Source organism: Dipodomys ordii, unplaced genomic scaffold, assembly GCF_000151885.1.
Source record: "Dipodomys ordii isolate 6190 unplaced genomic scaffold, Dord_2.0 Scaffold82, whole genome shotgun sequence".
NCBI lineage: Eukaryota > Metazoa > Chordata > Mammalia > Rodentia > Heteromyidae > Dipodomys > Dipodomys ordii.
The window spans coordinates 11,318,693-11,338,421 of record NW_012267298.1 but is presented as its reverse complement, the minus strand read 5'-3'; the positions used below and the strand labels follow the sequence as shown (position 1 = coordinate 11,338,421).

At 55.2% G+C, this 19,729-nt stretch overlaps 1 protein-coding gene across 1 annotated transcript in view; it reads right to left on the bottom strand.

Moving 5' to 3' along the window:
* Window positions 1-19,729, bottom strand: part of Dennd3 (DENN/MADD domain containing 3) — a 96,024-nt gene that overhangs the window by 62,131 nt on the left and 14,164 nt on the right. Inside the window, exons 4-8 of the mRNA XM_013025138.1 lie at window positions 10,361-10,476; window positions 9,725-9,911; window positions 7,556-7,633; window positions 3,688-3,801; window positions 3,466-3,571 (exon numbers count right to left, since the gene is read on the bottom strand). Coding sequence (XP_012880592.1) covers window positions 3,466-3,571; window positions 3,688-3,801; window positions 7,556-7,633; window positions 9,725-9,911; window positions 10,361-10,476 — 601 coding nt within the window. The remainder of the gene's footprint in view (window positions 1-3,465; window positions 3,572-3,687; window positions 3,802-7,555; window positions 7,634-9,724; window positions 9,912-10,360; window positions 10,477-19,729) is intronic.

The window sequence follows — 19,729 nt, the reverse complement described above, 5'->3', positions numbered from 1 at the left end:
CCCCAGCTGGGACGGCTCCCAGAAACCGAGCCTGACTCTAGACGGTGTTCCAGTCAGGAACACTGCTCAGCCTTGGCTCAGGGATGCTGAGGAGAGGCAAGCTCCCAGACGCTGTGTGTGTGTGTGTGTGTGTGTGTGTGTGTGTGTGTGTGTGTGTGTGTGTTCGCATGAGCCCACAGTGGCTACAGGCAATCTCCACAAAAGCACGTCAGGCTCCAGCCTGGAGAGAGGCATACACACCTCCCCCCCCCCAGCAGTCCCAGGGGGGAGGAGCACTCACCCAGTCCCAGGGGAGAGGAGCACTCACACAGCCCCAGCGGTACGGTCCAGGGCTGCCTGCTACAGCAGCCATGTGAAGAGACACTCGGAGAACACAATGCGCAGGCGCACAGGTTGGCCTAATCAAAGTTGGAGAATGCCCATGGGGCTTTTTTGGTTGTGCATAAACTGTTACTAGGGAAGAGGATGCCGGACAAGGCACTTAATTTCCCTTATCACCTGTCTTTATTTTTCTTTTTAACCTCCCCACCTGCCCCCGACAGCTTTTACTTAATCAAAAAAATAAAATTACATTAAAAACCAGTCTTGTGGGTGGGGCAGGGCAGCACACACTTGTAGTCCCAGCTACTCAGGAGGTGGAGGATTGTGGTTCTAGAACAACCCAGGCAAACAGCCAGACCCTAAATGAAAAGCAAACTAATAGCAAAAGGATCCAGACAAACGTAGTTCCAGTGCAAGAATGCTTGCCCAGTAAGCTGAAGGCCCTAGCTTCAATCCCCGGGACCACAAAAAGGAACGAGGAAATTTTTAATGTTGATCTGTAGGGTTTTTTTGTTTTGTTTTGGTCAGTCATGGAGCCTGAACTCTGGGCCTGGGCGCTGTCCTCCAGCTCTTCAGCTCAAGGCAAGCGCTCTACCACTTGAAGCACAGCACCACTTCTGGTTTTTTCTGTTTATGTGGTGCTGAGGAATGGAACCCAGGCCTCCTGCACGTAAGGCGCTAAGCACTCTACCACTGAGCCACCTTCCCAGCCCAATTGATCTGTAGATTCTATCTCATCTCTACCAAAATCCAGCTGGCTTCAGAGAGGTTGAGAATAAAATCCATGTAGAAATTAAAGGAACTCAGAACATGTAGAGCAAGCCTGAAGAAAAAAAGAGAGAGACAGAGAATGGAACTAGAGAACTCATACTTCCTCAGTTAAAAACTTACTCTAGGGGGAGGCTGGGAAGGGATGTGAAGGGTAAACAAAGGAGGAGGCTGCAATGCTTGGTAAGAAATGTACGTATTACCTTGCCCATGTAATTGTAACTCCTCTGTACAGTATGTTCACAAATAAAATTAAATTAAATTAAAAAAAAAACTTACTCTAAGGCTGGGAAGGTGGCTCAGTGGTAGAGTGCTTGCCAGTCATGCATGAAGCCCTGGGTTCGATTACTCAGCACCACATAAGCAGAAAAAGCCGGAAGTGGTGCTGTGGCTCAAGTGGTAGAGCGCCAGCCTTGAGCTGAAGAGCTGAAGGACAGTGCCCAGGCCCAGAGTTCAGGCCCTGACAAAAAAACAAAAAAACAATGTACTCTAGCCGGGCGCCCAGGGTTCACAGCTGCAATCTTCACCACTCAGGAGGCTGAGATCTGAGGATCAGGATTTGAAGCCAGCACTGGCAGGAAAATCCACAAGATTCTTTTCTCTTATTAACTACCAAAAGGCTGGAAAGTGGAGCCTTGATGTGACCCCACATCTCCACGACGGAGAGTTTAACATCACACCCCACACAACATCAGAGGCCCCAGCATCACCCCCAATCTGCAAACAAAAACCTCAGGCCGCTCTGTGTCATGTGGGGCTGCTTAGAGCCTCTGAGCTGCCAGGCTGCCTTGTGTTCCAGCCCCTGGAGCCCCGGCCCCCGCCAGGCCTCCCCATACCAGGCCCCCCAACAATGTGCCCCTGCCCCAGACAGCACCCCAAGGCTGCAGCCACTCTGATCAGGTCAAGGTAGAACCATGGGGGGACCAGAGGCCTCATCCTGGGGAAATGGGGCTCAGAAACACAGCGAGAGCCACGGCACGTGACGGACATGGAAAGACACAGCTTCACATGAAGGAGGCCGGGATGGCAGCACCTGCGGGAAGAGGAGGCAGCGGCGGGGGGGGCGGGGAGCGGGGAGGACTCACCCAGCCTGCGGGCCTGGCCTTGGGTCTCTGTGGCACTCTGCCTGGTCAGCAGAGCCCTGACACTCGGCCTCAGGACCCGAGTGAGGGTACCCGCTTCCTCCTCCCTAAAGCTCCCCCAGCCCCAGGACTGAGCCATCTGCCCACACCAGGGTCAAAGCCACCGCCTCCAGGGAGACTTCCCAGATCTTCCACCTCCACCCCACCAATTCTGCACCTGGTCCCATCCCTAGCCTCCCACAGTGCTTTGTGCCAATAAAACAACTCACTCTTCATCATCCCTGACCCGTGCTGGGCAGCCTCCTTGCAGGGCTTCAGACTTGGCAAGGGGTTTTGAAGGATGAGTAAGAGTTGTCTAGCTGACAGCTCTTGATGGCTTGATCTCAGTCACTGAGCTCCTCTGTGTGGCGACGCATGCATTGATTCGACCTTCGCACAGAACACCTGGTCCAGCCTCAGCCCGAGGGTCAAGGGCCTTTCCTGAGTATGGGCAGGTTTGGGGAGCAAGGGTGGGCAGAGGGACCCTGTGTCAGTAGCAACAGAGGTGCCATTGGGTGGGAGGTGTGGGCTCCAAGTCCTGGCTCTGCTTCTTGCCAGCCCAGCGGCCAGGAAGCCCCAGGCCTGGCCCCTTCCCTGGGGACTGCAGGCCATGAACTGCGCCCGCCTCTCACCCTCCTGCCTGCCATGGCCTCCTGCAGGGACAGGGCCGGCCAGCAGGGGGCACATTGCGGCCACCAGGGAGCCCCAGCTCCCAGCACTGAGCAGCCAGGCCCCAGAGACTGCACTGTCCTGGGTATGGGACAGATCATGTCATCCATGCTGGGGCTCGTGTGGCAATGAGACCTGGTGCTTTGGGGTACTTCTTGGTCTGAGCACAGCTGAGCCCCCTTGATCCACTCCACAGCCCTGAGAAACAAGCAGGATCGCGATCACACCTTCTATACAAAGATGCCGAACAGAGAGAGGTTTAGGAGAATGTCTGAGTGAATGGCAGGGCTGAGACTCGGTGCCACGCATTGCAGTGCAGAGAAGTCGTTGGGCTTCCTGGCCAGGTAGGGCTGGCAGGCAAGGAGGAATCACTCAGGGAGGAAGTTGTGATCAGGTTGCAGGTGCCTGGGGCTGGAGAGGGATGAGGAAGCAGATGGAAGGCAGGAAGGCCAGCAGTGGAAGGTTCTGGACCCTGTGGACTGCCGGGAAGTGGCTCCTCAGTCAGGGCTCCTGCCAGCAAAGGGCAACCTAGAGAGAAGATTCCTTCGTGTCCCCCAGGGCACCGCCCAGCTGGCTCCCCAGGTACCCGGAGGCCGCCACAGGAGGCTGGAGCTCCTCTCTCCTGAGTGCTCCTCTGGGCAGGCACCTGCAATCTTGCCATCTCGCCACGGGTGGGCATCCGCTCCCGGGGGCTATAAGGAGGGAGGGGAGCAGAGGGATGGTTCTTGGAGAGAGGACATCTGGGAGCCACGAGCCCCGCCCTGCCTGCCAGCATCCACTAGCTGTGAGGTGACCCCGCCCACCGCACCTGCTGCTGTTCTGTGCACAAGGCCCAGGGCCGGGCTCCAGGGATGGCCAGCGGCCAGCGGCGAGGAGGACTTGAGCTGCCCACAGGGGCCATCCTCCCCAAGCCCCGCTGAATCTGCAGGTTCGGGCACAAAGCCAAATGGTCTAAAGGCGCTGAGCTGTGGTTCCATGCGAACAGATCACCAGAACATCCAACCGTCACCATGCCGCACACTACCGAAGTACTGACGTCCCTGCACCCCGTCTCCTCGCTTAAGAAGCACGGAACATAGCTGAGCAGGGTGGTGTGTGCCTGGAATCTCAGCAGGTAGAAGGTGAGGCTGGAGAACTGCAAATTCAAGGCCTGCGTGTGTGAGCCAAGATGAGACCCTGGGGTCTCATGAAAGAATAAAACACAATGTGGGGAGCTGGTGCCCTGCAGGACACTGCAGGGCACAAGCAGAGACCCAGAGCCATTGTTGCTTGTAGGTGGAGGCCGGGCCTGCCCTGGTCCTGTCCTGGCCTGGCCCAACCCTGTTTACTGGACAGGAAACCGAGGAGCCTCGGGGCAGGGCCAGGCCCTGCAGGATTGGGCAGGGCCCAGTTCCCAGGGGTAGCCTCCCTTTGTCCCCCAGAACCCCTGGCCTGGCTAAACTGGCTTCCTTTTCCAGATGCTTCTGCCTTCTTTTTTCAGGAAATCCCATTCCCCCAAGAAGAACCAAAGCATCCCTTCTGTCCCCGTATCGGACTGAGTGACACCCAACACGCGGCCTCACCAGCTTTGCAGATCTGTAAAACCCTCCAGGTCTCACTTTACAGACGCTGCGTCCCGCCCGGGAGGGGGTCTGGCCAGGGCGCTGCTGGGGGACCTCTGCCAGCATCTCCCCAGATCCACGTCCCACCCTCCCTCTCCCGGGGGCCATGCAGCGGCTGGCACCTGCGCCAGCCGGGGTGCCACCAGCTCAGACTCCATGTTCAAGACCTGGCGCTGCCCCTGAGCTTCTCTTGCTCAAGGTTAGTGCTCTACCACTTGAGCCACAGCCCCACTGCTGGCTTGTTGGAAGATATTGGAGATAAAGCGTCTCACCCTTGGGGGCTGGGAAGGTGGCTCAGTGGTGGAGAGCTCGTCTAGCACGCATGAAGCCTTGGGTTTGATTCCTCAGCACCTCATACACAGAAAAGATCAGAAGTGGCGCTGTGGCTCCAGTGGTAGAGTGCCAGCCTTGAGCACAAAGAGGCTCAGGGACAACGCCTAGGCCCTGGGTTCAAGACCAGGACTGGTAAAAAAAAATTTTTTTTTAATAATAATAAAGACTCGCACAGACTTTCCTGCCCTGGCTGGCTTCCGACCAAGATCTTCAAGTCTCAGTCTCCTGAGTAGCTGGGATTAGAGGCGTAAGCCATGACGCATGGTTCCAAAGCTCTGTGCATACTGAGTCCCCACCCTGGCCCCGCCCCCTCTGTGGCCTGCCCTGCCCCTCCCTGGCTGGCCTGGGCACCGTGCTGGTGGAGTTAAGGGGTGACAGTATGGGGGGGGCGGGGGGCTGTGGGTGCCAAGGCCCGGCTTGGCCCTCAGCAGGGGTGAGCAGCCTAGGAACAGCAGCCCAGGCCCAGCACGGGCTCGCGTGGGTGCGGGAAGCCGGTCTGGAGGCTGTGGCAGCTCAAATCCATTTTCTTTTCAAGGTGAAAAAAAAAATCTGCTGAGGACGGCAGGCAGGCAGGAAGAAGCACAGCGGCCGGGAAGAATGGCTTTAGTCATCTAAACCACATGCAGACAGCAGAGAGGGCCAGGGCATGCCGCCTGGGGCCCGCCCCAATACAGCTTGACCCAAGGTCACGGCGGGGGGGGGGTGCTGAGGGCAGGGCGAGGGGCACCCGTTCCCTTGCCCATCTGAGACATGAGCACATCTGTGAGTAGACACAGATGCGGGTTGTGGGGTGTTGGCCCAGGGCTGCAGGGGGAATGGGGGGGGAGGCACAGCAGAGCTCTCTCCCTTCCCTCCGTTCCCTTCCCAATGATGTCTGTCACCACCGTTGCAGCAGGAAACAGATGGTACATGCAAATGAGTTTCTAGAAGGACTTTGGCAAAGGGACTGCTGAGAAGTATGAGCGCCAACCAGAGAGATGGCACCCCAAAACAAAGGCCGCCCAAAGTCACCCAGACAGTCAGGGTGATCTGCAGGGGCTTTGTCCTGGTCCCCCTCCCCCTCCACACACACGTGATGGAAATGTACTTCTTTTGGAAGAAGGGAGGGTGGCGTGGGGTCCACACGCAGTCCCTCTGTCCTATGAGCTCATGAAAAACCACTTCCCAGGCTGGCTGAGGAGAACAGAGGAGGGCTCTCGCCTTTCCAGCACCCACATTCGGTTAGAGTGTGGCTCTGCCTTTCTGCTTGTCTGTCTGTCTGTCTTCTTGTCTGTCTGTCTGCTTGTCTCCTTGCCTGCTTGCTTACTCACTCAATAAAGCTCTGCCAAAAAAGAAAAGAAAAGAAAAAGACACACAGATGAACCAGGCACTGGTGGTCATGTCTGTAATTGTAGCTACTCAGGAGGCAGAGATTTGAGGATGGTGGTTCATAAGCCAGCCAGAAAGTCTGTGCGACTCCTATCCCCAATTAACCACATCTCACACACACACACGCACACACACACACACACACACACACACACACACACACACACGGTGTGTGGATGCCAGCGACCTCCTCCAGGAAGGACCTCACCTTAGAGGGGAGCAGACACCTCCACCCCAGGCTCCTGGCCCCCAGGGCTGAGAGAGAACATTCCAGATGCTTTCAGCCAGTTTGTGGCAATTTGTGTACAACAGCTGTGGGGAGTATGAGCTTTGCTCGGGTTCCAGAAGCAGCCTGAGCCCTGGGGTGGGGTTTGGTAGAGGAGAGATGAGAAGAGACCTCCAATTCCAGGGGTCCCTCCTTCCCCCTGCTCAGGGAGGGGGTCACGGTGGGGGGTGGCTGATGACCCAGGCGGGCAGGTTCCTGAGGGCACCGGGGTCCGGCCCTCCCTCCCTCTTGGTCCTCTACCTCCTCTGGGAGCTGCTCTCCATCCTCCCACGCCCTGTCTGCTTCCTTGTGGGTTGTCACCACCCACCGCCTGCGTCCTTATGCTCGCACAGATGTCCCAGCAGACTCAGAGATGGGAGGACACTTGCCCAGAGCCACAGAGCTGCCCGCTGCCTCTCCTGGGCTGAGGCGCTCACCCTCTGTACCCCGAGTCCCGCTGTCCTGCACGAGGCAGGCAGCTTGAGGTTCAACCTGGTTGTCATGGTGCTGAGGAAGCAGCAGGAAGAGGAGGAGGAGGAGGAGGAGGAGTTGGAGGAGCAGGAGGAGGAGGAGGAGGAGCAGGAAGAGGAGGAGGAGCAGGAACAGGAGGAGGAGCAGGAACAGGAGGAGGAGCAGGAGGAGCAGGAGGAGGAGGTGGAGGAGGAGGAGGAGGAGGAGCAGGAGGAGGAGTGCATTCCCAAGATGCATTCAAAAACCCTGCACCACCCTCCTGTCACCCTCTGAAGGTCAAAGCCCAAGGTCACAGCCACTCCCTCCCGAAGCTGCTGCCTGGAGAGGAGGTCAGCAGGGAGAGGGACAGAGCGAGCCCCGCCTCTCAGGACCAGGGTGGCCCACAGCCCGATCCTGGAACCTTCCCCAGCCCCTGCCCCGCCCCCAGCCCCAGCATATTCGCTATGCGGTGACCCCTTGGGTTATGGTGGCCTGACACCCTCAGGGGGGAGGGGGGGAGGAAGGAGACCGGGAACTGAGGAGATGACACCCAGTCCTCTTCCGTCTCCTGCCGCCTCCACCGCCTCCTCCGGGGCTGCTCTTGGGCCTGCTGGGAACCCACACCTCTCACCAACAGGCTGGGCTCCGCCAGCTCTCACCACTGCCAAGGCCGAGGAGAGCAGAGGCGGCGGAGGAGCAATGCGGCCCAGGCAAGAGAGCTCCTGAGGCTCTGGGGACTGGAGACCAGGGCGAAGGGTCACCAGTCCCCTCAGGCGCTCCCACAAGCAGGCAGGGCCCAGCTCAGGTGTGGGGCAGTAGGGGCAAACCTGTCAGGCCTGTCTGGTGCCTAGCTCTGGAACTTTTCCACTGAAAACAAGTATCCTCTTAGGTGTTTCCACAGAAAACCAAAAAGGGCTTGCCCCCCAGGGTTACCTGCACTGGCCCCAGGCCCTGCGAATTTTACCAAGAACGCGAGTACAGTTGTGTTTTTAAAATGAAGTAAGAGTGAACCTCACAGCGTGAGTCTGATCCAGGTGCCTTGTTTTACATGTGTCACATCCAATGGAACCCCCCAATACAACTAAAGGAGCTAATTTATTTACTTATTTGTGTGACAGTCCTGGGGTTTGAACTCAGAGCCTGGGTGCTGTCCCTGAGCTTTTTTGCCCAAGGCTAGTGCTCTACTACTTGAGCCACAGCTCCACTCCCAGCTTTTTGGTGGTTAACTGGGGATAAGAGTCTCACAGAGCTTTCTGTCCAAGGCTGGCTTTGAACCACGATCCTTAGATCTCAACCTCCCAAGTAACTAGGATGACAGGCATGAGCTACAGAAGTCCAGCTAAATGAGCTAAATGATTTTTTTTTTTTTTGGGTCCAGTCGTGGGACCTGAACTCTGGGCCTGGGCGCTGTCCCTCAGCTCTTCAGCTCAAGACTAGCGCTCTACCACTTGAGCCACAGCGCCACTTCCGGCTTTTTTTCTTTTTGCTTATGTGGTGCTGAGGAATCGAACCCAGGGCCTCAGGCATGCAAGGCAAGCACTCTACCACTGAGCCACCTTCCCAGCCCTTTATTTTTTTTTTAAGGAAAAGAAGAGAACCTTAGCCACCTAAGCTCTCTCCTGGAAATTTCTGCCCCTCTGGGGTGGTTGGTTACAGGACAAGAACTTAGAAGCTGTTTTGTTTTATCTTTTCCAGTACTGGGGTCTGAAATGGTACTGGGGTCTTACATTTACTACATTACACTTTACACCACCTATAACCCTGTTGCTGTTGCTTGCTTTTGTCATCGCTGTTTTTACTGATGTTAGGGCTCTCACTCAGCTTTTTCCGCTCATAGCTGGTGCCCTACCACTTGAGCCACACCTCTATTTCTGGCTTTTTTTGCTGGTTAATTGGAGATAAGAGCCTCTAGGATTTGTCTTCCCAGGCTTTGAACCTTGATCCTCAGATTTCAGCCTCCCAGGTAACTAGGATGATAGATGTGAGCCACCCACGCCTGGCTTAGAAGCCACTTTTGCTAAAAAGCAGGCTCCCCAAAGCGGCAGAGAAGGCTGGCACGGCGCCTTCATTTTCCATTACCTTTTCTTTGTCTTAAAACTTGAGTCAGGGCTGGGAAGGTGGCTCAGTGGTAGAGCGCTTGCCTTGCATGCATGAGGCCCTGGGTTCGATTCCCCAGTACCACATAAGCAAAAAGAAAAAAAGCCGGAAGTGGCACTATGGCTCAAGTGGTAGAGTGCTAGCCTTGAGCTGAAGATCTGAGGGACAGCGCCCAGGCCCAGAGTTCAGGCCCCACGACTGGACCCCCCCCCCAAAAAAAAAAAAAAAACTTGAGTCAGACTCCAGCTGAATTCTACACAGGGCCTGCCAATCATTCAAAAGGGGCCGCTCATCGTGTCCCTGGAGGAGCTGTGCCCAGCCCGGGCCACTCCAGTCTGCAAGGTGATGTGTTCAGCCTAAGCTACTCCACCTTGAGTGTAAGTGCAGGAACAGAATGACTCGACGAGGTGTTGATACAGATAAGCAGCCACCATCGGCCTGCACACCAGGAGGCGCAAGTGATCAATAGTTTATTTGTGCTCATAAACAATTACATCAGCAAATACATCAAATCATATCAACCCCCCTCCCTCAGACACCTGATCGATTGCACCACACCAGAGGTAGCCCCCTTCCTTGCCTGGGACTCTAAAAAGGAGCACCCTAAAGCAGAGCGGCGGCAGGCATCTGATCCTGCGGCCGTGTCACCAGTCACAGGCCTCGCCCAGGAAAATTGCTGAAGCCCAGGAGCGCTGCCTCTGTCCTGCCTGGGCCGCGCCTCACCCTCACACCACACTGGCAGCCACCTGCCACCTGGACGGGCATTGGACATCGCTGGGCCCTGAGCCGCTCTGAGCCTGGGGTGCAGTGGGGTCCCCTCCACGGACCTCCCTGCACCTGTACCAGCTCTGCTGCGCTCCAGCACGGCTGTCTGCAGCCTCTTCCCCCTCTAAATCCCTGCGCGGCGGGAACTGCCACCTGAGAGTGAGGCCCGCAGTCAAAGAACCCGTGTTGCCAAAGGCTGGGCTATCGAGTGACCTTCATGTGCCCCAACGACGGGTGTGTGCAGGGGTTAACTCACCCCCCATCCCAGCATGCACGCGCATACATGTGTGCACACGCATACACACGCACAGGTAAGAAGGAACACCACGTACTGTTTCCAGACTCACAGAGTCCCACCAGTGGCCAGGGGCTGGGTCCCTGCGGGGCTCCTCCGTGCAGAACGTCCCCGGGACGGCATGCCGACACTGTGTGGAGGAAGAGACGGAGGCTGCACAGAGCAGCGGTGGTCCTGAGGCCGCACGGGCAAGGGGGCAGAGCAAGGACTCCAACCCAGGGCACTCTGGCTCCACCATTGTCCTCTCTGATCACACCGGTGGAGGTGCATTGGCCCCCAAGCCCCCAGGCTGCTCCATTCAGTGCACCCTCTATGTCCTGTCTGCTGCTGGGGACACAGGCACGAGTGGGTGTCCACCCCCAGAGGAGTGAGGACCACGGACCAGGTGCTCTGGTCCCACAGAGCGAGGAAGCCCTCAGAGGCCTGGGGCAGAAACGGGGAAACGACACAGGACATCTGGGGACCAGTCCAGGTGACCTCACCTTTGCCAGGCAAGTGCGCACTTCTTGGAGCCTCAGTTTCCCCTTCTCTCAGCAGGAGGACATACCCCTCACGTGATCCTGAGGTCCTGGGTCTGACAAGAGCACACTCCCTTCTAGCAGCAGTCCTGGCACGTGCCAATCTGGCACCTTCTTCCTCCACCTATTCCCTGCCAGCTCACCAAGACTTTCCATACCCACAGGCCTATACCTGCTGCCAGTTAGAAAGCCAGGTAATTACACCGTGACTACAGACAGCGCACTCTGACTTCTCCCAGAAAGGCCTCAGGCAGACAGGGCCGGGTGCTATACAAATTCAGGGCGCCACGCTGTGAGGTACTGCACGCATGATAGCTAATGTCTCCGGTGCCTTCAAATTGTTTTCACACCCCTTTTGCCTCACATGGACTCCCCATATACAAAGTGGGTAAAAACTGAGTGCATAAGGAGGTGTGACTCAAGTGTTAGAGTGCCGATTGTGAGTGGAAAAAGGGCAAGCTCTAGTAGTAGCTGCACGTACATGCGCGTGCATGCGTGTGCGTGCGTGCGTGCACGCGCACGCGCACACACACACACAGTTCGTTCCCTCCTGTAATCCTATCTACTCAAGAGGCTGCCATCTGAGGCTCAAGGTTTGAAAAGCAGCCTCAACAGAGAAGTTCAGGAGACTCTCATCAGCAACCAGCTGGGAATGGTAGATAGAGCTCCAGGCCTTCAGCAGAAAAACTAAGCAAGAACACTAGTTCTTGAGGTCAAGCCCCAGTATTGTCACAGAGAGGGGGAAGGGAGAGGGAGGGGGAGAGGGTATTGGCACCAAAAGAGGGGAGGGGGGAAGAAAGGGAAATAAAAGAGAAAAATGGAGCTGATTCCTTTGGTTGAGACAGTAGCTGAAGGGCTGGGAAGGTGGCTCAGTGGTAGAGCGCTTGCCTTGCATGCATGAGGCCCTGAGTTCGATTCCTCAGCACCACATAAGCAAAAAGAAAAAAAGCCAGAAGTGGCGCTGTGGCTCAAGTGGTAGAGCGCTAGCCTTGAGCTGAAGAGCTGAGGGACAGCAAATCAGGCCCAGAGTTCAGGCCCCACGACCGGACCCCCCCCCCCAAAAAAAAGAGACAGTAGCTGAAGAGGGATCAGGAAACAGGTCCAGAGAATGCATCTGCCCTAGATCCTAGAAAGATGGAGGTTGGCACGGACCTGTCTGCCTGTCTGGGGATGCAGGAGGCTGAGTGGAGGGGCTCTAGGGCCCAGCAGCAGTCCTGGACAGCTGGCAAGGAAGGGTTCTGACAGCTGAGGAACTGAACCTAGTAACCAGAGAGGGCTATAAGGTCATTGGATGCATCTTTCTTAGCAGGAAGTCAGGAAGTCAGTCTATGCAAACAGACTCCCTGCTTTGAAAAGAAGAATGACTTCAAGCAGTAAGTATTTCCAGAATTTTCTTTCCTGAACTTAAGGGGTGGGTTTTTGGAAACTCTCCTATAAAAGAAATATTTTATGTGAATCTGACAATTCCATTAACTTCCCTTTTCTTTTCCTTCTGTTACATTCTGATAAATTAAAAATAGTATCCAAAAATCTGATTCTGTGAAAGTGTTTCTACCCATCTGTTCTTGTTTGTGTGTTTGCAGATCAAAATGTCCAAAATGCTGTTTGCCAAATGAGAATGGTTATTCCTGGCCAGTGGGATTTGGGGTGATCTTTTCTTTCCATCTTGGGGATTTGCTGCATGTTTTAGATTCACTATCATGAACAGGTGTCCCAGAAAAGGGATTTTTAAAGAATAGGGGTTGGTTTTGCTGGTGATTCTGGAGGCTGCAACCCTGAACATGAGTCTAGCAGCTGCTGGGAGCTCCCGGCTGTCTGCAGAGGCGCAAGGCCACGTGGAGGGACCGCAAGCACAAAGCTACCATCTTCACGTTAAAAACAGCAAGTTTTGGAGGTTGAAGGCATGCCTCTGGTACAGTGCCAGCCACTGAATGAGAGTGTCAGATACAGAGATGAGTCCTGATCTAAAAAAATACCCATCATTTACATATGTTGCAAATATTACAATAAAATTCCTTTCTACAACTGATTTATGCTCATTAAAATACAGAAAAATATAGATATATAAAAATAGTGATTTAAAAAATAAAAATTTTCCCTCTCTGAAAACTGGAAGAAAATAAAATGGTTGAGCAAAATTAGTGCAGAAAACTGAATTCTGGAACAATGAGCAATTGCTATTTCTTTTATGTTGCTCTTAAAATATGTAAAAAGTCTAAAAAGCAAGGGGAAAGTATTTTACTTTTGAGAGAAAAGCAAGAGAATAGTGAAGCAAAGACAGCTGACAGAACAGCTTGGAAACGAATTATTCATTCAACAAATATTTATTGAACAACGTGATGACAGGTTCCAATGTTTACTGTTGCTTTATGACTTTGTATGCTTGGTTGCTATTCCCTACTTCTCTTTTCTGCACACTTCCCCTGCAATTATTGCATCTTGTCACTAGATGGCAGTAGGCATAGCTATTCCGGGAGGTGTGAGTTTTGTCCCGTCAGGGATGAAAGTCCAGCCACCTGCGCTAATTTGTAAACTCTTCATTGGTAACATGTTTTGTGGTTTATGTTTCTTTTTAAAAGCTGGGAATATTACAGCTGATAACATAATCAAGGCTTCTTCAAATGCATACTTGGACTCGAGTCAGACAAGTGCTAGCATAAATGGAAGGACTGTGAAGGAGGCAGGACCACCAGAGGTAAGGCAACCCAGCTTAGGGCAAAGACAGAGTTTAATCTGAACCACTTTAATCAAACTTCCTCAGTTCTTTGGACCTCAAGAACTGTAGAAAGATTTATTTTGGCTCAGAGTTTCAGAGGTTTCCCTCCATGGTTGGCTGGCCCCAGGGTTTCTGGGCCTGTAGGGAGAACATCATGGTGGAGGCGAGGTGAACAAGAGTGGTTCTCCTCATGGCAGCCAGGATGCACAGCAGAAACAGGAAGGAGCCAGGCAGGAGACATCCTTCAAAGACATAGCCAGGCGCCGATGGCTCACGCCTGCATCCTCGCTACTCAGGAGGCTGAGATCTGAGGATCACGGTTCAAAGCCAGCCCAGGCAGGAAAGCCCGTGAAACTCTTATCTCCAGTAAACCACTCAGAAAACTGGCAGTGGTGCTGTGGTTTAAGTGGTAGAGTGCTTGTCTTGAGTCCAGGCCCAGAGTTCAAGCCCTACGACCGACAAAAAAAAAAAAACCCAAAGACATACTCCAGTGACCAACTTTTCTAACCAGGACCCTCTCCTATCTCTTCCCCACAATGCCACCAAATCATGAACCATCGGTGGATTGACCCATTGGTGAAGGCAGAGTCTTCAGTAACTACCTCCACTAACTGGACACCAAGGCTTTAACAGCTGAGTCTTTCACAGGCCACCTCATGTCTGAACCACATATTCATGGATTACAATTGCAGGCTGGCCATGGGGTCTTCCACACTTGGAAAATACTCTCTTTAGGAGTCAGCTCTCTGTGATATGTCTGTTCCATCAAATCTTTTTCACTGGCTGGTTTAAAGATGTTTTCCTTGACTTTGTTTTTCCCTAGCTCTCCCTCTTATCCAGCTCATTGGGGTCCAGATTTCTGGCCTCTGTGCCTTTGGGTCTTGTCCATTTGGAAATGCTCGGTCATTACTTCTCCAAGTATTTCCCAGGACATCTTCCCCGAGCCCAGGCCGGGTCAGGCGCCTCCGTGCTCCGCAGGTGCCCTTGTGACAGCCTTTATTTAGCATGCATTCTGCTCACTGCTGCTCCCTAATCTTCCGTCTCCCCTTAGATGTGCACAGTCTGAGGGCAGGCAGGGCTGTGGGTGTAGGCACCCCGGGTGCACCCTGACTCTGTGTGTGCATCTCCCCACCCAGCAGGGTCCGCCTTACATGGATGTCTGTGGGTCCCAGAGACTATAGCCCCCTGGGGACTAGAAGAAGCAAACTAGCCCGGGGAAGAGGCCCTGGGTAGCAAGGAATGGCACCAGCCCTTTGAACATTTTGTGAATTACTCTTGGAAGCAGCTTCTCAGGGCATCCTGGCCAGGTACCAGCTGGCTGCACAGCTTTGGAGCAGCTGCTTGGGGATGCCCAGGCTCGAGGGGCCCGCTGGCCTCCATGGAGGAGGGAGAGAGAGCGTGTAGTTGTGGCCGAGCACTGGCACACACATAGGCCTGCCCAGGATGGACAGGAGATGGCTACACAGTTACAGGTGAGAGAGAGACAGAGACAGAGGGAGGAGGCAGGCAGGAGTGTATATCCTCTCTGAATTCCAGGCAAACTTGAGCTTCCCTTGGAAGACACCCAAACCAACCTCAACCACAAGATAGTTCACACCTGATGACACGGCGCTGATTGCAGAGCTGGGCTTCTGTGCTTTCATCACATTAGATATTAGCACGTATCACGTATGTACTCGCGTGTGGTAATCCTTTCTTGCATTTTGGAGCGAGGTGGAAAGCCTGAGTAGCCGGACAAGTGAGAGAGCTGGAAATAAGGGAACCTCCTGGCCAAGGCCACCTAGCTGGGGACGTGCGAGACTCTGGGAGGAGGCCCCATTTCGGCTGTGCCCTGGGAGAAACTGGCCACACACATTCACCTCTGCGCCTCAGGCCTGGAGCTGAGCCGCCTGGCAGACCTGGGCTCTGACCACAGCAATGCACAACCCCAGCCCCCAGCGGTGAGTGCGAAGAGGCCCCTGGGACCCCACGAGAAAGGAGAAAACCAAGGGGATGTGGCCAAAGCTATGAGGCCTGCGGGCGGCAGCTGTGTTTGCGGGAGTCCAGGCAAGGGTTCTTTCCTACGTTGGAGCTCGGAACAATAATGCCTTTTTGTTATTGTTGTTACAAGACTGGGACTCAAACTCACTACCTGATACTTGGTTTACCGGCTGGCACTCTGTCAAAGGAGCCATGTCTCCAACCCTGGGAACAATGGTTTGCCTGAGAGCTGACCCCAGGCCGCCAGGGCCATGGACAGGGGTTGATAAAGGGTACAGCATGTAAAGAGCACTGCAGGCCCCCTGGGAGGTACTGTCTGCACCCCCTGTGTCCCCGGCTGAGGAGGCCAGCGGGGTGAGACCTGCTTGGAACTGCCACCTGCACACACAGGGGTCTGCGCTCCTCTGCTGAGCAGAGGCCTGGCCACTGCCCAGCTTCAGGGTCGTCCAGGGGGACCATGCAGCGGGAGATGTCAGGGTGGACATGGGCAAGTGGACAGTGTGTCCAGTGTACAAGAGGCATAGGACAAGGTTCCTTACGGGACAGGACAGCTAAACAGCAGCCCTGGCACAGTATGCCGGGCTCGGTGAGGGTGCGGGGAAACTGGGTGAAGCCTGTCAGATGGCAGGAGCAGTGGCCACCACCCTCTGTCCTAGCAGGGAGTAACATGGCACCCACACCTACGGTACTGTCAAAAACAAAATACCAAGTGCCAGCAGAACGAGGAAGCGCGGGAGACACCCAACATGTAGCAGGCACTGTGAAATGGGGAGGTTGGTGACTCCTCAAAAAATAAAACGCAGAGCTGGGCTCTGTGGGTGATGCCTGTAATCCTAGCTACTCAGGAGGCTGGGATGTGAGGATTGAGGTTCAAAGCCAGCCCTGGCAGGAAAGCCCACAGGACCCTTATCTCCAATTAATGAGCAGAAAGCTGGAAGTGGAGCTGTGGCTTAAATGGTAATTAGCCTTGAGCTCAAGGACAGCACCCCAGGACCTGCACACACACACACACACACACACACACACACACACACACACACACACACACGCACACACACGACAATACTCCTGGATTCTACTCCTATGAGGTCATCAGAAGAGTCCAATTCCTAGAGGCTGGAAGAGGGGTGGGGATTGTGGCTGTGGGTGGGAGAAACAGAAGTGCTTAATGGGTTTAGAAATTCTATTTTAGAAGATGAAATGGGTCAGAAGATGGATGGTGTTAATGGTCGCACAGCAATATAGATGTATTTAACACTGCTGAATTGCACACTTAAAATGGTAAAAATGCTACATTTAATGTTCTGCAGATCTTACCACATCGAAAACAACTACTACTGGGCTGGTAGCTTGGCTCAGCTATGGAGTACTTACCTAGCATGCTCAAGGTCCTGGGTTCTAGCCCCCGCACTGCAAAACAAAAATAGCATACAATCACTGAGGGTGAAGCGTTTAGGAAGAGCTTGGCTGGGGGATTCTAGATGATTCTGGGAGGTTCTGAATGGAGGTCTTTCTCCACACTCTTCAGTCCCAGAAGTCAGGCCTGCTTTTCTGTCTTTCTAACTGGCTGCCCTGGCAGTGTTCTTCCACCAGACGCTGGGCAGCGGGGCAGCAGAGGCGCCCAGGAGCACCAGGCCCACAGCCAAGGAGGAAGTACCAAACAATGGCCCCCAAGAGGCCTGTCCTCTCACAGCCCGATCTGTGCTTCCAGGGACAAAGGAGATTTCCTCTGGAGGAAATGATACTGAGGAAGGGCTTCCTGCTGGAGCTGGGAGGAGGAGGCAGGGGGGTGGGGTGGGGGTGGGGTGGGGGGCCAGGGGTGGGATGGGGATGGGGGGATGGGGGGGGTTCTGGATCCTCACCAGCCTTAGTCCCTGAGGACTAAGGAGGGCCAGCAGCCAGGTGGCAAATGACCCACATGGTCTGCATGTCTCTGAGAACCTGGAGGTCAGACGCCCTGCTATGGACGTGCAGTTCCCCACAATGGCTGTGAAACCCAGGAGCCTTCGCTTCCCTTTCTTAGAGGACAGGGTTGCCCCAAGTCTGTTCTGCACCCAGGTCCCCGGCAGCCCACCGCCTAGCTGGGTTTGCCCGCGGGTACAACGTCCTCCAGAGGTAAACAGACAAAAATCCATGACACAAAGCACCTGAAGGGTGGGGGCGGGGGCGGGGGGGGAGGTGGGGGGGCTGGGCTGCTCTTCCTCAGCCCCCCCTCCTCCTGGGGGGGGTCAGAGCGAGGGGCTGTGTGAGGGGTCCGCCAGCCCCAGGGGCTCCTGCTCCCTCCCTCTGAAGCATGGGCCTGGTCAGGGATTTCTGGGGGCCTTGTGGACTGCTCCCTTCTTTCTCAGATCAGGGTTTGATGTGAGGACACAGGCGCGGTTCGTGTGCTGGGCTCCCGTTTCCTCAATCAACCATCACACACGTGGCCTCCTTCCTCGTTTCCCCGTGGGCATTTTGTTTCTGCTTTTGTACCTCAGTGGAGGGGCGGGACCCCCAGGGGGGAACCAGTCTGGGGAACCAGCCAGCCGGGGGAACCCACAAAGCAAGAGGGCCTGGGGGTGGAGGGCTCAGGGACCTTTGGGGACCAGTGAGGATGGCATGGCTGAGTCTCCATGCAGGCTTGGGGGACGGGGGCCCCCCATGCACAGGGTGTTAGAAGGAGCCAGGCTAGTGAGGGCAGTGAAGGAGAAGTGCGCGGTGTGTCTGGGGGGGAGGGTCGCCTTTGCTCAGAGCACATAGCCAAGAACCAGGAGAGGGCAGGGAAGCAGGGCGTGGGGAGGAGGTGGAGCCTAGGAAGAGGGGAGAGCCCCAATTCTACCAAGGACCCCCACTAATGAGGACGGGAAGCAGAGGGGAGTGTGTGCATGGACCAAGGCTAGGGCTGGGGGGGAGGGAGGCACCCTCATTGGGGTGTTACCAGTGGAAGGGGGAAGACAGGGAGGGAGTTCTTGGGACAGGCCATACCCCCAGGCTGGTGGAGCCCAGATGAGGCACTCCGTGGTGGGGGTTGCAGCTGCCAGGAGGGGGTGAGCAGGCCGCAGCCTCCCTGAGGGCCGGCCGTGCACGGTGGACTGCGGGGTGCTCCCCAGATGTGCTCAGGGCATCCCATCGCTGTGACTTTACTTGAAACAAAGGGCTCTGCAGACACAAGGGAAGGTCTCAAAGGAACTCCTCACCTTGGGCTCAGAGCGAGGCCTAAATCCAGCGATGGGAGTCCCAGGAAGCAAGGAGGAGGCAGCGGGGAGGCCAGGGGCAACCAGAGGCCGGCAGGAGCAGGAAGGACCTCTCCCAGCACCCTCAGAGGGAGGGAGGCTGCCAGCCGTCTAGACCACATTTCAAGAACACAGTGCTGAGCCAGGTGCCAGGGATTCATGTCTGTAATCCTAGCTGCTCAGGAGGATGAGATTTGAGCGTCATGGTTCAAAGCCAGCCTAGGCGGGAAAGTTTGTAAAACTCATCTCCAATTAGCCATCACTGGAAGTGGAGCTCAAGTGGTAGAGTGCTAGCCTTGAGCAGAAAAGATAAGGGATGGCACCCAGGCCCTGAGTTCAAATACTGGCCCCCAAAATTAACTAACTAATTAATCTTAAGCCACTTCGTTTGTCGGTTCTTTTTTTTTTTTTTGTCGGTCATGGGGCTTGAACTCTGGGCCTGGGCCCTGTCCCTTAGCTCTTCAGCTCAAGGCGAGCGCTCTACCACTTGAGCTACAGCGCCACTTCCTGTCGGTTCTTTTTATGTTTTAGTTTTTTATTTTTTGCCGGTCATGGGGCTTGAACTCTGGGCCTGGGCGCTGTCCCTGAGCTCTTCAGCTCAAAGTGAGCACTCTACCACTTAAGCCACAGCACCCCGGGTTTCTGGTGGTTAATTAGTAATAAGATTCTCATACTTTCCTGCTTGGGCTGAGCTGGCTTTGAACCATGATCCTCAGATCTCCGCCTCCTGAGTAGCTAGGATGACAGGCGTGAGCCACCGGTGCCTGGCGCTTGTAGATGTTTTGTTGGGAAATGAGTATACCGCAGGATACCACAGCCCACTCCAGGACCACAGCCACGGCAAGTGACCGCTTCCTTGGCCTGGGCTGCTTCTGGATGAATCCCAGGGAGTGTAGCAGCAAAGCCCTGCGGTGGCTGGGGAAGTGCTCAGACCTGCAGACCTCAAGGGGAAGTAATCTGGGGTGAAAGCTGTGAGAGCCAGTGTGCGGTCAGGGCCCCCCTGCGGTTGGTCAGGGAAGGAGGAAGTGGGTGCCTGCAGCAGCTCAGCCATGTGGGCCCTGGGCCTGCCTCACCCTGACCCCCACGGCAGGAGTGAGCGAACCACAGCTGCTGAAGCTGAAGTCTCAAGCCCCCAGTTCTTAGGTCCCTTCTAACCTGTTCAGATAGCTTTTCTTAAAAAGAATCTCCTAGGGCTGGGAAGGTGGCTCAGTGGTAGAGCGCTTGCCTTGCATGCCTGAGGCCCTGGGTTC